The sequence below is a fragment of the Rhinoraja longicauda genome, chromosome 4, assembly GCF_053455715.1.
Source record: "Rhinoraja longicauda isolate Sanriku21f chromosome 4, sRhiLon1.1, whole genome shotgun sequence".
Classification (NCBI taxonomy): domain Eukaryota; kingdom Metazoa; phylum Chordata; class Chondrichthyes; order Rajiformes; family Arhynchobatidae; genus Rhinoraja; species Rhinoraja longicauda.
This window is the reverse complement of record NC_135956.1, coordinates 67,167,398-67,181,713: the sequence shown is the minus strand read 5'-3', so window position 1 is coordinate 67,181,713 and position 14,316 is coordinate 67,167,398. Positions and strand designations below refer to the sequence as shown.

Sequence of the window (14,316 nt, the reverse complement as noted above, 5' to 3'; positions counted from 1 at the left end):
GCTGCGGCTTTTTCTCGCCTCCGTGCCACAACTCAATTACTCTCATATTCTGCCATTTAAAAAAAAAAAATTTGGAGATACAGCGCAGAAACGGGCCCTTCAGCTCACCGAGTCCGCACCGACCAACGAACCCTGTACACTAACACTATCCTACACACTAGGGACAATTTACAATCTTTACCAAAGCCAACTGGAGCACCCAGAAAAAATCCACTGAGTCATGGGGAGAACGTACAAACTCCGTACAGACAGCACCCGTAGTCAGGATCGAACCTGGGTCTCTGGCGCTGTAAGGCAGCAACTCTACCGCTGCGCCACCGCGCTGCCCCATTGTTCATTGAACTCTAGTTCAGAACATGGAACAATACAGCACAGGAACAGCACCTTCAGTCCACAATGCCTGTGCAGTAACATGAGGCCAAGATAAATGCTAAGAAATACTGTGATTTTGTATCTTTACAGTACAGTGGGCTGACCTATTTGAGGTGTACAAGATTATGAGGGGCATGGATAAAGTGAATGCTCACAGTCTTATTCCCAAAGTAGAGGATTCTAAATCTAGAGGGCACATGCTTAAGGTGGGAGGGGAGAGATATAAGAGGGACCTCGGGGGCAACTTTTTCACTCGAGGTAGTCCATATCTGGAACGAGTTATGAGAAGAAGTTATGAAAATAGTTACAATTACAACTTCTCAAAGACGTTGGGCCTGTAATCGCTGGAGTTTAGAAGAATGAGGGGGACCTCATTGAAACATACAGAATCGTGAAAGGCTTGAATAGAGTGGATGTGGAGAGAATGTTTCCACTGGTGGGAGAGTCTAGGACTAGAGGACATATCCTCAGAATTAAAGGACGTTCTTTTGGGAAGGAGATGAGGAGAAATTTCTTTAGTCAGAGGGTGGTGAATTTGTGGAATTCTTTGCCACAGAAGGCCGTGGAGGCCAAGTCAGTGGAAGTTTTTAAGGCAGAGACAGATAGATTCTTGATTAGTACAAGTGTCAGAGGTGATGGGGAGAAGGCATGAGAATGGGGTTAGGAGGGAGAGATAGATCAGCCTTGATTGAATGACAGAGTATACTTGATGGGCCAAATGGCCTAATTCTACTGCTATTCCTTATGACCTTATGACATTTGAGTGGATATGTGGATAGGAAGGGATTAGAGGGATATGGACCAAATACAGGCAAATGGGACTAGCCCAGTGTGCTCACCTGGTCGGCAAGGACAATGTGGGCCGAAGCTCTACACTTCCATGATTCTGCCTGCCCACGAACCATATCCCTCCCTGCATATCCATTTGCCGATCCAAAACCCTCTTAAATACCACAAATTGATGAAGCAATCTCTGTGCCACCCACCCTGTCCCTCCCTCTCGGAGTCTCTTTTACCCCAGTGAGATCACCTCTTGTTTCCATGGTCATAAGTGATAGGAGCAGAATTAGTCTACTCCGCCATTCAATCATGGCTGATCTATCTCTCCCTCTCAGCTCCATTCTCCCGCCTTCTCCCCATAACCCCTGACACCTGGACTAATCAAAGATCTATCTATCTCTACCTTAAAAATATCCACTGACTTGGCCTCCGCAACTTTCTGTGACAATGAATTCCACTGATTCACCACCCGCCATTTCTTAAGCAGTGAGTATTAACCGATCTCAAATGACCATTGATCAACCCTTCATCCCTGAAATTATTTGGTGAATGGCTGGGAGTGTGACCACAGGCAAGTGCAGCCCTCATGTTGAAGAATCACGTGTGTTTGATTATCATATGCACCGACAACTGACTAGTGACATTTTTATGTGCTGCAGCTTTACAGACCCATAAACGCAATAACACACAGATCAATATAACAGATATAATAAATTAATCATAATAGCAGATAACCATAATAGTGCAAATGCAAAGTAAATCCAAACACAGTCCATAAAAGATCAGAGACGCTGAGATCAGTGTTGTGTAGTTCAAGAGCCTGACGGTTGCCAGGAAGAAGCTGTTCTCGAACCTGGAGGTCACAGTTTTCAGGCTCCTGTACTTTCTTCCCAATGGTAGCAGCGAGATGAGAGCTTGGCCAGGATAGTGTGGGTCTTTGATGATATTGGCTTCCTCTATGAGACAGCACCTCCTGTGGATCCCTTCGATGGTGGGGAGGGAGGTCAGTACCCATGATGGACCGGGCAGTGTCCACCACTCTCAGTAATCTTTTTTCCTGCGTTTTCGAGTTGCCGATCCAGGATGCAACCAGTTGTTCTGCTGACTGAATCTGCATTAAGTATTTCAAAGCCCTGTTGGACTTCACAAGACCTTGTTGTTCTGGTACTCCAACCCCTTTCCAGTTGTTCACCGCTCTAATCGTCCAAAGTGTGATATACAAACCTGGGTTGACCTCTACTGCTGTCTGACTGTGTATAATCTGCTGACTTATTCTAGTTTCTGCCCTTCTTTTGTCCTTCAACCAATCTCGTCTCTGCTCATGTTATCCACAACCCTCTGAGCCCCTATTTGTGTAACCACCTTATCAAGGGCCTTTTAAAAGTACAGATAGGCCTGTGTTTTCCCTGCATCTACTCTGAGCCTCATTAACTTTCTAAATGACGGGCTAGGTCATGCTTATAGATGGATGCCAACATTATGCCAGCTACTGTCTCTACCTCTGATGGTCAGGACCCTGGGATGGAAGCTATCAGACGTGGGGAATTGTCAGCCTTCAATGGTTCAATGGTGCTTTTATTGTCACATGTGCGACTACGCAGTGCAATTCTTCTCTTCCAAACAGTTCAGTAGAATATTGCCATACCTAACCACGTCCTCGATTAGCAAATTGTACAGAAATAGTTTACCGTTCCCGTATGCAAGAGGCACCATGTTTTGGCGGCATTTTCATAGTCCAGTCCGTGCTCTAGTTGTTATGAGCAGTGTCCGATCTAGGCAAGCCCCAGGCTGTTGCGGGTCTCCTGCCATCACCTTCCTTGGACGTGTGGATCATTTAGCCAACCAATGTTCCTCTCCTCGCCCGTCCACCTTTGTTCCCTGGGGACCTTTGCCTCCCGCATCCGACCTTGAGGGCTCGGTGGGCCAGACCTGGTTCCCTCTCCTCTCCCTTGCTCCTCACCCGTTATATCCATCGTCGTCACCAGCTCCATCCTTCCAGTCTCTGGTCTTCGGACGACGAACAGGGGGCCGGCTCGGCGGCTTTCCCCCACTGGCCACGGTCTGCCGGGTCCCCTCATTTCAGTCCCCTCACTTCACTTCAGAATGGTGATTAGTCAACAGTGTTTAATTGTCATATGTACCACCAACAGGACAATGAAATTCTTGCTTGCTGCAGCTTAACAGGCCCATTAATACAATGACACAAGGATAAATATATAATAATCAACAAGGCAATAAGTTAATCATCAGTAATACCAGGTAATCAGACCATAACAGTGCAAAAATGAAGTCTGTAGTCCAACAAAAACAAGTCCATAGTAGACTACATTTGCTGAGGCTAGTGTTGTGCAGTATTCAAGTTGCTGGGAAGAAGCTGTTCTTGAACCTGGAGATCACCTATCCATGTTCTCCAGAGATGCTGCCTAACCCGTGGAGTTACTCCAGCTCTTTGTGTCTTTTTTTGTAAACCAGCATATGCAGTTCCATGTGTCTACATACACCAGTGCAACAGGTAGTGTTTGGTTTAGATTAGAGATACAGCGTGAAAACAGGTTCCTCGGCCCACCGATTCCGCACCAACCAGCATTCCCCGCAGGCTAACACTATCCTACACACCCGAGGGACAATTTACAATATTTACCAAGCCAATTAACCTACAAAGCTATACGACTTTAGTGTGAGATGAAACCAGAGATCCTGGAGAAAACCCACGCAGTCACGGGGAGAAGGTACACACTCCATACTGACAGCACCCGTAGTCAGGATCGAACCTGGGTCTCTGGCTCTGTAAGGCAGTAATTCTACCGCTGCGCTAAGGAGAAAATTATCAGTACAGAATATAGTGTTGCAGTGTTATTTTATTACAGTTACAGAGAAAATGTGCAAGGTTCGCAATGAGGTAGGTTGGAAGATTGGGACTGCACCCTAGGTTATGGTAGGACTGTTCAGCAGTCTGCTAACAGCGGGGAAGAAGCTGTTCCTGAATCTGGTGATATGTCCTTTAAGGGTCCATCACGGGCACTGACCTCCCCAATGTCAAAAAGGCTGTCAAAGACCGGCATCATCAAAGGCCACAGCCATGCTTTCATTTCACTCCTGCCATTGGGAAGAAAGTGCAGGGGCCTGAAAACTCTGACCTCTAGGTTCAGCAACAGCTTCTTCCCAACAACCATCAGGCTACAAACACTGCTGAACCACTGTCTTGGTTGCAACAGGGACTTTTGCTTTGCACTAATATTGGGTATATTTATTTTAATTCATTCAACATTTGTTTTGTTTATTATGTTATCTACGGGGACAGTTTACAGACCTGTTATGATGCTTCAAGTAAGAATCTCATTGTTCCAGTTTTGGTTCATACACTTAACTCTCTTGACTTCTGCCCAATGGAAGAAGCGAGAAGAGGAAATGATTGGGGTGAAAATGGTCTTTGATGATGTTGGTTAGCACTGATCTGGTGATGCCAGTGAGCAGATATTTCTGATGTTGCTGCCAGTGGACAGATGTTCATGATGATTTAACTCGGATCAGCTCAGTCCAGGTCCTCCAGGTCCGTCATCTCCACTCCGGGCTGGCTACCATCTCCACTCCGGGCTGGCTACCGCCTCCAGTCCGGGCTGGCTACCTTGCAGGGAGCCCGGTTGCCCCAGGCCGTGCGGAGCGGGGACTGATGGGTGTTTATGTTCTTCCACAGAGCGAGCAGGGCCCGCTGCCTGTGGGGCCCCTCAGGATTGAAGATGAGGAGGAGGAGGATCTGAACAAGACCTGGGGCGTTGAGCGGTTCGACGACCTGCTTCACGATGCGTCCAGTCGGTGTGTGGATGAAGCCCGGCGCACCTTCGACGAGGCAGACTTCGAGTGTGAGTGTGTTTCTGCTACCCAAGTCACACTTCGAGTGGGAGTGCCCCTCTAAATGCTGCCTCTGCTGACCAGGTCCCTCTGAATCCCACACATTCCCGGGCCAGACCGGGGATGGTGGCATCTGGAGACTTCCACCTCTCACCCTCCTGCCTCTGTGTACCACTCCACCCCTCCCCACCTGCCCATCATCCTTCACCCCTTCTTGCTGGCCCCTGTCTCACCCTTGCCCTCAGCTCGTTATACCAGCTATCTCTCCACCCCACTCTCAGCCCTGACGCAGGGTTTTGGCACAAAACATTGACTGTTCCTCTCCCCTACGGATATCCACGGAGTTCATCCAGCAGAGTGTTTCTGAACAGCAACCTAGTTTGCATCGGCTTGACACGAATCAGCAGGGAGTAATTGAGCATAACACAAAGTGTTAGGTTAAGTCAGGTTTAGGTTTATTATTGACACATAAACAGTGAAAAGCTTTGTTTTACATGCTCTCCAAACACACCAGACACACCATACAGGTATCCAGTCAAGTTAAACTCAAGTACAGTGGTTTAATAGTTCGGTATTGTTACACATACCGAGGTACAGTGAAATTCTTATTTTGCATACATTTCAGTAAAGTATTACTATACATAAGCACAATCTTACATGAAGTACTATGTTTATAGAAATAGTCCACTGAGACAAGATACAAGAGTCGCCAGGTTGTGGCACCATTTTTTCCAGTACCAGAGGATTCTAAAACTAGAGGGCACAAGCTTAAGGTGAGAGGGGAGAGATTTAAGAGGGACTTCTGGAGCAACCGTTTCACTCCGGGGGTAGTCCATATCTGGAACGAGCTGCCAGAGGAAGCTGTAGAAACGGATACAATTATGACTTTTAAAAGACATTTGAATAAATATGGATCGCAAAGCCGAGATACGGGCCAAATGATGGCAAATGAGACTATCCCAGAATACCACCTTGGTTGAAGGGCCTGTTTCCATGCTGTACAGGTGCATGACTCTGTGACTCCTCTGTAGATCTGAAGACATTGCCGTTGTCCGGTTGAGTGACCACCACCAGCCCAGTCCAATATTTTCCCTCAGCCAGCATCCCTAAAGCAGTTTCACTGATCATTTACGCGTTGCCACTTGTGAGAGTGTTCTGTCTACCAAATGGGCTGCAGGGAATCACAGCCCTGACTGCTCTCATTGGCTGTCCTCTTCATTCTCTGGTGCCCTATGACTCTAAAGGCTGCTTCAGACATTCTTGCCATAGAGGGAGTACAGAGAAGGTTCACCAGATTGATTCCTGGGATGGCAGGACTTTCATATGAAGAAAGACTGGATAGACTCGGCTTGTACTCGCTGGAATTTAGAAGATTGAGGGGGGATCTTATAGAAACTTACAAAATTCTTAAGGGGTTGGACAGGCTAGATGCAGGAAGATTGTTCCCAATGTTGGGGAAGTCCAGAACAAGGGGTCACATTTTAAGGATAAGGGGGAAGTCTTTTAGGACCGAGATTAGAACGTTTTTTTTCACACAGAGTGGTGAATCTGTGGAATTCTCTGCCACAGAAGGTGGTTGAGGCCAGTTCATTGGCTATATTTAAGAGGGAGTTAGATGTGGCCCTTGTGGCTAAAGGGATCAGGGGGTATGGAGAGAAGGCAGGTACGGATACATATTGAATGGCGGTACAGGCTCGAAGGGCCGAATGGCCTACTCCTGCACCTATTTTCTATGTTTCACCTCTCAGTAAAATCACAGCAGCCAACATCATCAAAGACATATCCCACCCTTTTCTTCTCCCAGCTCTCATCCAGCAGAAGGTACAGAAGGTTGAAAGCACGCACCGCCAGACTCGGGAACAGCTGCTCCCACTCTGTTATCAGACTTCTGAACGGTCCTTCAATAAGCCAGGGAAATGTCTGATTCACCTCTACTGCATTGCAGACATTGGACTTCTTCTCTGGAACTGATGCGCTACAATGCTGAGAACTATATTCTACACTCTGAATCTTCCCCTTTGCTCTGCCTGTTGTACTTGAGTTTGAGTTGATTGTTTCAATGTGCAGTATTATCTGATGTGTTTGGATAGCATGCAAAACAAAGCTTATCACTGTACCTGGGTACACGTGACAATAGTAAACCTAAGTCCACCATGAATCTTGTGTCCGTCCCTCGCACAGACCACCGCCACTCGTCCCTCCACACTCACCATCCCCTGTCCACACACCTACCCTCGGAGGGCCGCAGGAAGAAGGGGACGCAGAAGAAGAGCAAGAAGACTGCCTCATCTCCGACGGGCGCGCCCACCATCGAGGAGGGGGACGAGGAGGATGATCACAGCGACGGCACGCAGGAGAAGAAGGAGCCCGCGGAGCAAGACGCCGCTGGCGATGTCCAGGTACGGGCCTGCGGTTTGGGAGCAGAGGGCGGGACGGTGCTGGGCAGCTCGTGTGGATGGTGCCGCTGTGAGGGTGGGAGTGCGGGGTGGGGGCGTGGGTTCTGGCAGTGGGGGGTGGGGGGGGTGAGGATTGGTCGGGTCTCTGGAATACAAAGTAAACCGCAGATGGTGAAATCTTTCCCTACCCTCCATCTCCCTCCTCTCCCCACCCTCCCTCCCTACTTTCACCCCGCCACCCTCCTTTCTCTACCATTCCTTCTCTCACCAACCTCTTCCCACCCTCTGACTCTCCCTCCCCTCCGTCCTCTCCCCTCGGTCCCTCACCCTACCCTCCTCTCCCCTGCTCTCTGCTCCCTACCCCCCTCTCCTCCCCTACCCCCCTCTCCCCTACCCCCTCTCCCCTACCCCCCTCTCCACAACCCAACCCTCTCTTCTCTCTCCTCTATCTCTCTCTCCCCTACCCTACCACTCCTCTCCCCTACCACTCCTCTCCCCTACCACTCCTCTCCCCTACCACTCCTCTCCCCTACCACTCCTCTCCCCTACCACTCCTCTCCCCTACCCCACTCTCCCCTACCCCCCTCTCCCCTACCCCACTCTCCCCTACCCCCCTCTCCCCTACCCCCCTCTCCCCTACCCCCTCTCCCCTACCCCCCTCTCCCCTACCCCCCTCTACCTTACCCCCCTCTCCCCTACCCCCCTCTCCCCTACCCCCCTCTCCCATACCCCCTACCCTACCCCCTACCCTACCCCCTCTCCCCTACCGTCCTCTCCCCTACCGTCCTCTCCCCTACCGTCCTCTCCCCTACCGTCCTCTCCCCTACCGTCCTCTCCCCTACCGTCCTCTCCCCTACCGTCCTCTCCCCTACCGTCCTCTCCCCTACCGTCCTCTCCCCTACCGTCCTCTCCCCTACCGTCCTCTCCCTATCCACCAACTTCCATTTCTCCCTCCTTTCCCCACCCTTCTATCATTCTTGTCCCCACCTGCACCTCCCCACCCTCCTATCTCACTCTCCCTACCCTACCATCATTCTCCCTCCTTTCCCCACTCTCTATCTCCCTCCTCTTCTCACCTGCTTCCTGTTGTTTGACTCGAGTGTGGGAGGTGGGGTTACATGATTCAACGCAGAGCCTGGAAAAAGAGTTAAGGTGTAAGATGTAAGAGCATATGGAGCTGGTTAATGGAGACCCGAGACACTGCAGATGCAGAAATGTTGAGCAAGACACGCTGGCCGTCATCATTCAAGGAACTTATCAATTGGGTCATAGAGGGGAAACAGGCCCTTCCACCCAACTCGTCAATGCTGACCAAGATGCCCCATCTAAATTAGTCCCATTTGCTCATATTTGGCCCATATCTCTCTGAACCTTTAGTATCCATGTCCCTGTTCAATGTTGTTATTGTACCTGCCTATCTCCGCTGGCAGACACAAAATGCTGGAGTAACTCAGCGGGTCAGGCAGCATCTCTGGAGAGAAGGAATGGGTGACATTTCGGGTCGAGACCCTTCTTCAGACTGATGTCAGGGGAGTGGGCAGGACAGATAGAATGTAGTCGCAGACAGTAAGACGAGTGGGAGAACTGGGAAGGAGGAGGAGATGGAGAGGGAATGCAAGGGCCATATGAAGTTAGAGAAGTCAATGTTCATACCGCTGGGGTGTAAACTACCCAAGCGAAATATGAGGTGCTGTTCCTCCAATTTGCGCTGAGCCCTCACTCTGACAATGGAGGGGGCCCAGGACAGAAAGGTCAGATTGGGAATGGAATGGGGAGTTGAAGTGCTGAGCAACCGGGAAATCAGGTAAGTTAAGAAGGACTGAGCGGAGGTATTCAGCGAAATGATCGCCGAGCCTGCGCTTGGTCTCGCTGATGTAGAGAAGTTGACACCTGGAACAGCGGATACAATAGATGAGGTTGTAGGAGGTGCAGGTGAACCTCTGCCTCACCTGGAAAGACTGTTTGGATCCTTGGATGGAGTTGAGGGGGGAGGTAAAGGTACAGGTGTTGCATCTCCTGCGGTTGCAGGGGGAAGTACCTAGGGAGGGGGTAGTTTGGGTGGGAAGGGACGAGTTGACCAGGGAGTTTCGGAGGGAACAGTCTCTGCGGAAAGCAGAAAAGGGTGCAGAAAATCACCCATCTCCAACGGACCCCCCTCCTTTTGGACTCCCCCGGATGGCCCTCTACCTTCTTTAGACTTTTTCATTTCCAACTGCCGGTGGGACATCCAACTCCTCAACCTTTCCACTCCCCTGACTTACTCTAACCTCTCCCCCCCCCCCGAACGTACCGCCCTCTACTCACTCTGCAGCAACACTGACTTGATAATCAAACCCGCCAACAAGGGAGGTGCCGTGGCAGTCTGGCACACTGACCTCTACCAGACAAAGGCCAGGCGACAACTCTTAGGCACCTCCTCCTACTTATTCTTGGACCATGACCCCACAGACGAGCACCAGGCCTTAATCTCAAACACCATTTCATCATTTCCGGCTCTCTGCCTTCTAAAGCCTCCTGCATGGCCCGATTTTATCTTCTCCTCAAAATTCACAAACAAACTGTCCTGACACCCCCTTGTTTCTGCTTGTTCATGTCCCACCGAATTAATTTCCACAAACCTCGACTCCATCCTATCCCCCCTTGGTCCAATCCCTCCCGACCTATGTCCAAGACACCTCACTGCTCTTCATCTCCTCAATGACTTCCGTTTTCCAGGCCCCCACTCCCTCATCTTTACTATAGATGTCCAGTCACTCTACACCTCCATCCCCCACCAGGAAGGTCTTAAAGCCCTCCGTTTCTTCCTCGACCGCAGAACCAGCCATTTCCATCTACTAATACTCTCCTCTGCCTAGCAGAGCTGGTCCTTACCCTCAACAACTTCTCCTTCGACTCCTCCCACTTCCTCCAAATCCATGGCATAGCTATGGGCTCTTTGTAGGTACATCGAACAATCACTGTTCCAGGCGTACACTGGCCCTATCCCCAAACTCTACGTCCGCTACATTGACAACTACATCAGTGCTACCTCCTGCACCCATGCAGAACTCACTAACTTCATCAACCTCACGACCAATTTCCATCCTGCTCTCAAATTCACTTGGACCATCTCCGACATTTCCCAACCGTTTCTAGATCTCACCGTCTATTGACTATTGTCAGTCTATTGACCGACGTCAACTACAAACCTACTGACTCCCATTGCTATCTAGGCTACACTTCTTCCCACCCTGCTTACTGTAAAAACTCTATCCCCTACTCCCAATTCCTCTGTCTACGCTACATCTGCGCCCAGGATATGGTTTTCTATACCAGGGCATCAGAGATGTCCTTATTCTTTAGGGAACGGGGGTTCCCCTCTTCCATTATAGATGAGGCTCTCACTAGGGTCTCCTCGATATCCTGCAGCTCTGCTCTTGCTCCCCCTCCCCCCATTCGTAACAAGGACAGAATCCCCCTTGTCCTCACCTTCCACCCCATCAGCCGTCGCATACAGCATATAATCCTCCAACATTTTCGCCACCTCCAACGTGATCCCACTACTGGCCACATCTTGCCATTTCCACCCCTTTCTGCTTTCCGCAGAGACCGTTCCCTCTGAAACTCCCTGGTGAACTCGTCCCTTCCCACCCAAACTTCCCCCTCCCTGGGTACTTTACCCTGCAACCGCAGGAGATGCAACACCACTCCCTTTACCTCCCCCCTCGACTCCATCCAAGGACTCCAACAGTCTTTCCAGGTGAGGCAGAGGTACCTATTTACCTAAAATTGGAGAATTTATTGTTCAATGTGAAAGGCCTGGATGGAGTGGATGTGGAGAGAATGTTTCCACTGGAGGAAGAGTCTAGGACCAGAGGCCATAGTCTTAGACATACCTTTAGATGGGGAGAAATTTCTTTAGTCGGAGGGTGATGAATCTGTGGAATTCATTGCCACAGACACCAGTGGAGGCAATAGACAATAGACAATAGGTGCAGGAGTAGGCCATTCAGCCCTTCGAGCCAGCACCGCCATTCAATGCGATCATGGCTGATCACTCTCAATCAGTACCCTGTTCCTGCCTTCTCCCCATACCCCCTCACTCCGCTATCCTTAAGAGCTCTATCCAGCTCTCTCTTGAAAGCATCCAACGAACTGGCCTCCACTGCCTTCTGAGGCAGAGAATTCCACAGGTCAGGTCAATGGATATTTTTAAGGTGGAGATTGTCAGATTCTTGATTAGTACAGGTGTCGGGGAGAAGGCAAGAGAATGGTGTTGAGAGTGAAATATAGATCAACCATGATTGAATTACGGAATAGACTTGAAGGGCCAAATGGCCTAATTCTGCTGCCATGACTGATGAACCATACCTGACTGAATGTTGGGCCTCCCCCCATCAGCTGAACCTCCCCCCACTCCACCCCATGCTCTCCTGGTCGAGGCACATTGGCTGAACCAACAACACCACTGCTGGAAGCTCTCTGTCTGCCCATCAACGTCAGGGGAAAGAGAAACGTTTGGGTCAACGACCCTCTCTCAGGGCTGTGGGGGGGGGGGAGTGGATGGAGAGGTAACAGTTTAAAAGCAGAGCTGGTGGGAGAAGGACAGAGGTACAAGACAAAATACTATATTTAGATCGGTCAATGAGCTGATAATGAGCAGAGTATTGGATCGTTAGCAAGGCATTAGAAAGAAACAAGGTAAAAAAATATACTGGCATCTTTAGGGAGAGAGGGTTTACCTGGCGTTGGAGATGGCAGGTAAGATGTTGCCAAAATACAAAGTATTGGATAATTTAGTTTAGTTTAGTTTAATTTATTATTGCTGCCTGCGTTACTCCAACACTTTGAAATTTGCCGGAGAATGGTGATGGGTGTATGGAACGAACTGCCAGAGGAGATATGTGTAAGAAAGAACTGCAGATGCTGGTTTAAATCAAAGGTGGACACAAAATGCTGGAGTAACTCAGAGGGACAGGCAGCATCTCTGGAGAAAAGAAAGGGGTGACGTTTCGGGTCGAGACCCTTCAGACTGATGTCAGGGGAGTGGGCGGGACAAAGATAGAATGCAGTCAGAAACAGTAAGACTGGTGGGAGAACTAGGAAGGGGGATGTAGGTAAATAACCTACAACCGAACTCCCATTCCCCCCTCATCTGTATCCACCTATCCCCATCACAGTTTGTCACACCTCTCTTTTCCAGCTTTCTTCCCACCACAATCAGTCGGAAGAAGGGCCCTGACCCAGAACATCACCCGTCCGTCACTTTGTATGTGTTTTTTTTTGTAAACTAGCACCTACAGTTCCCTGTTCCTGCACTCAGGCCAGAGAGTAGTGCATGGATCCTGAGCAACATCAGACAGCACAGAAACAGGTCCTTCAGCCCATCATTTACATACCACTCTTAAGATGCCCATTTGCCCTTGTCCCATTTGCCTGTGTTTGGCCCATATCCTTCTCAACCTTTTTTATCTATACAACTATTCAAATTATTTTTAAATGCCATTATTGTATCTGCCTTAACTAGTTTAGTTTATTGTCACATGTACCGGGATACAGTGAAATGTTTTTGTTGCGTGCTAACCAGTCAGCACTACTTCCTCTGACAGTTCGTTCCATTTACCCACCACCTTCTGTATAAAAGAAATTGTCCCTCGGGTTCCTTTTAAATCTTATCGCTCTCACCTTAAACCTATGTCCTCTGGTTCTTGATTCCCCTAATCTGCCTAAAAGACAGTGCATTCACCCTCTGCTGAGGTTAGCAGATATAAGGAATTGCAGGTGCTGGGTTGCAAATGGAAAAAAAGACAAAGTGCTGGAGTAACTCAGCAAGTCAGGCAGCATCTCTAGAGAACATGAATAGGTGACGATTTGGGGTCAGCCTTCTGAAGAAGGGTCTCAACCTGAATCATCATCTATCCATGTTCTGCAGAGATCCTGCCTGACCCACTGAGATACTCCAGCACTGTGTCGTCTCTTGCTGAGTTTCGTGTTGTGCATTGTTCAAGAGCCTGATGGTTGCTGAGAAGAAGCTGTTCTTGAACCTGGAGGTCACGGTTCTCAGGCACCTGTACCTTCTTCCCGATGGTAGCAGCGAGATGAGAGCGTGGCCAGGGTGGTGTGGGTCTTGATCATACTGGCAACATCCCTGGTGATAAAGGATGGGTGACGTTTTGGGTCGAGACCCTACTTCAGACTGATTGTAGAGGGGGGCGAGAAAGCTGGAATGTATGAACCATCATCTGTGTCTATAGTCTATAGTCTTTGTGCTCGACTGTCAGTGTGCTCCCTGTTGCACTTTGCTGCCGACTTATGGTCCTATGCCTCTCTCTTCCAGTTCTTCATGCCTGATGAGGAGTTGGAGAATAATGCGGCGTTGCTGAGCCCCCCGGACCGAAGCCCGAAGCAGCAGGACATTCCGTCTCCCCTCTCCGAGCCTGGCACCATCCTCCCACACAGTCATCTCGGCAGGAGCAGCGAGCGGATCGCCCTGAGGTAAGCTCCTTGCAGCACTCAGTCCCCACGGACTGCTGTCCTTTGCTCGCGAGAGTGGGCCGGGACCCTGTGGCACGTGCGCAGAACGGATCATATTGAAGCCCCCGACCGCTGCCTTCAGTCCCACTACTTCCCACTCCTGATACATATCTCCATCTGCGCAGTTGTGGCCCGTGTTCGATCCGGACTATGGGTGCTGGCTGTGCGGAGTTTGCATGTTCTCCCTGTGACCCCGTAGGTTTTCTCCGGGTGCTCCGGTTTCCTCCCACTTTCTGAAGACGTGCAGTTTATAGATTAATTGGCTTCTGTAAATTGCCCCGAGTGTGTAGAATAGAACTAGTGTACACTGGTTGTTGCAGACTCGGTGGGCCTATCTATTTCCGTGCTGTATCTCTAAAACTCAATGCCACACACTGTGCTGATCCACAGAGGAGCTGGGCTGTGT

General features: G+C 49.7%; 1 protein-coding gene across 8 annotated transcripts in view; it reads left to right on the top strand.

Moving 5' to 3' along the window:
* LOC144592816 (anion exchange protein 2-like) overlaps positions 1-14,316 on the top strand; it is a 200,576-nt gene that overhangs the window by 137,482 nt on the left and 48,778 nt on the right. For all 8 annotated transcript variants that reach the window (XM_078397932.1, XM_078397935.1, XM_078397933.1 and 5 more), the window contains 3 exons: positions 4,847-5,012; positions 7,183-7,400; positions 13,714-13,871. In XM_078397932.1, coding sequence (XP_078254058.1) covers positions 4,847-5,012; positions 7,183-7,400; positions 13,714-13,871 — 542 coding nt within the window. The remainder of the gene's footprint in view (positions 1-4,846; positions 5,013-7,182; positions 7,401-13,713; positions 13,872-14,316) is intronic.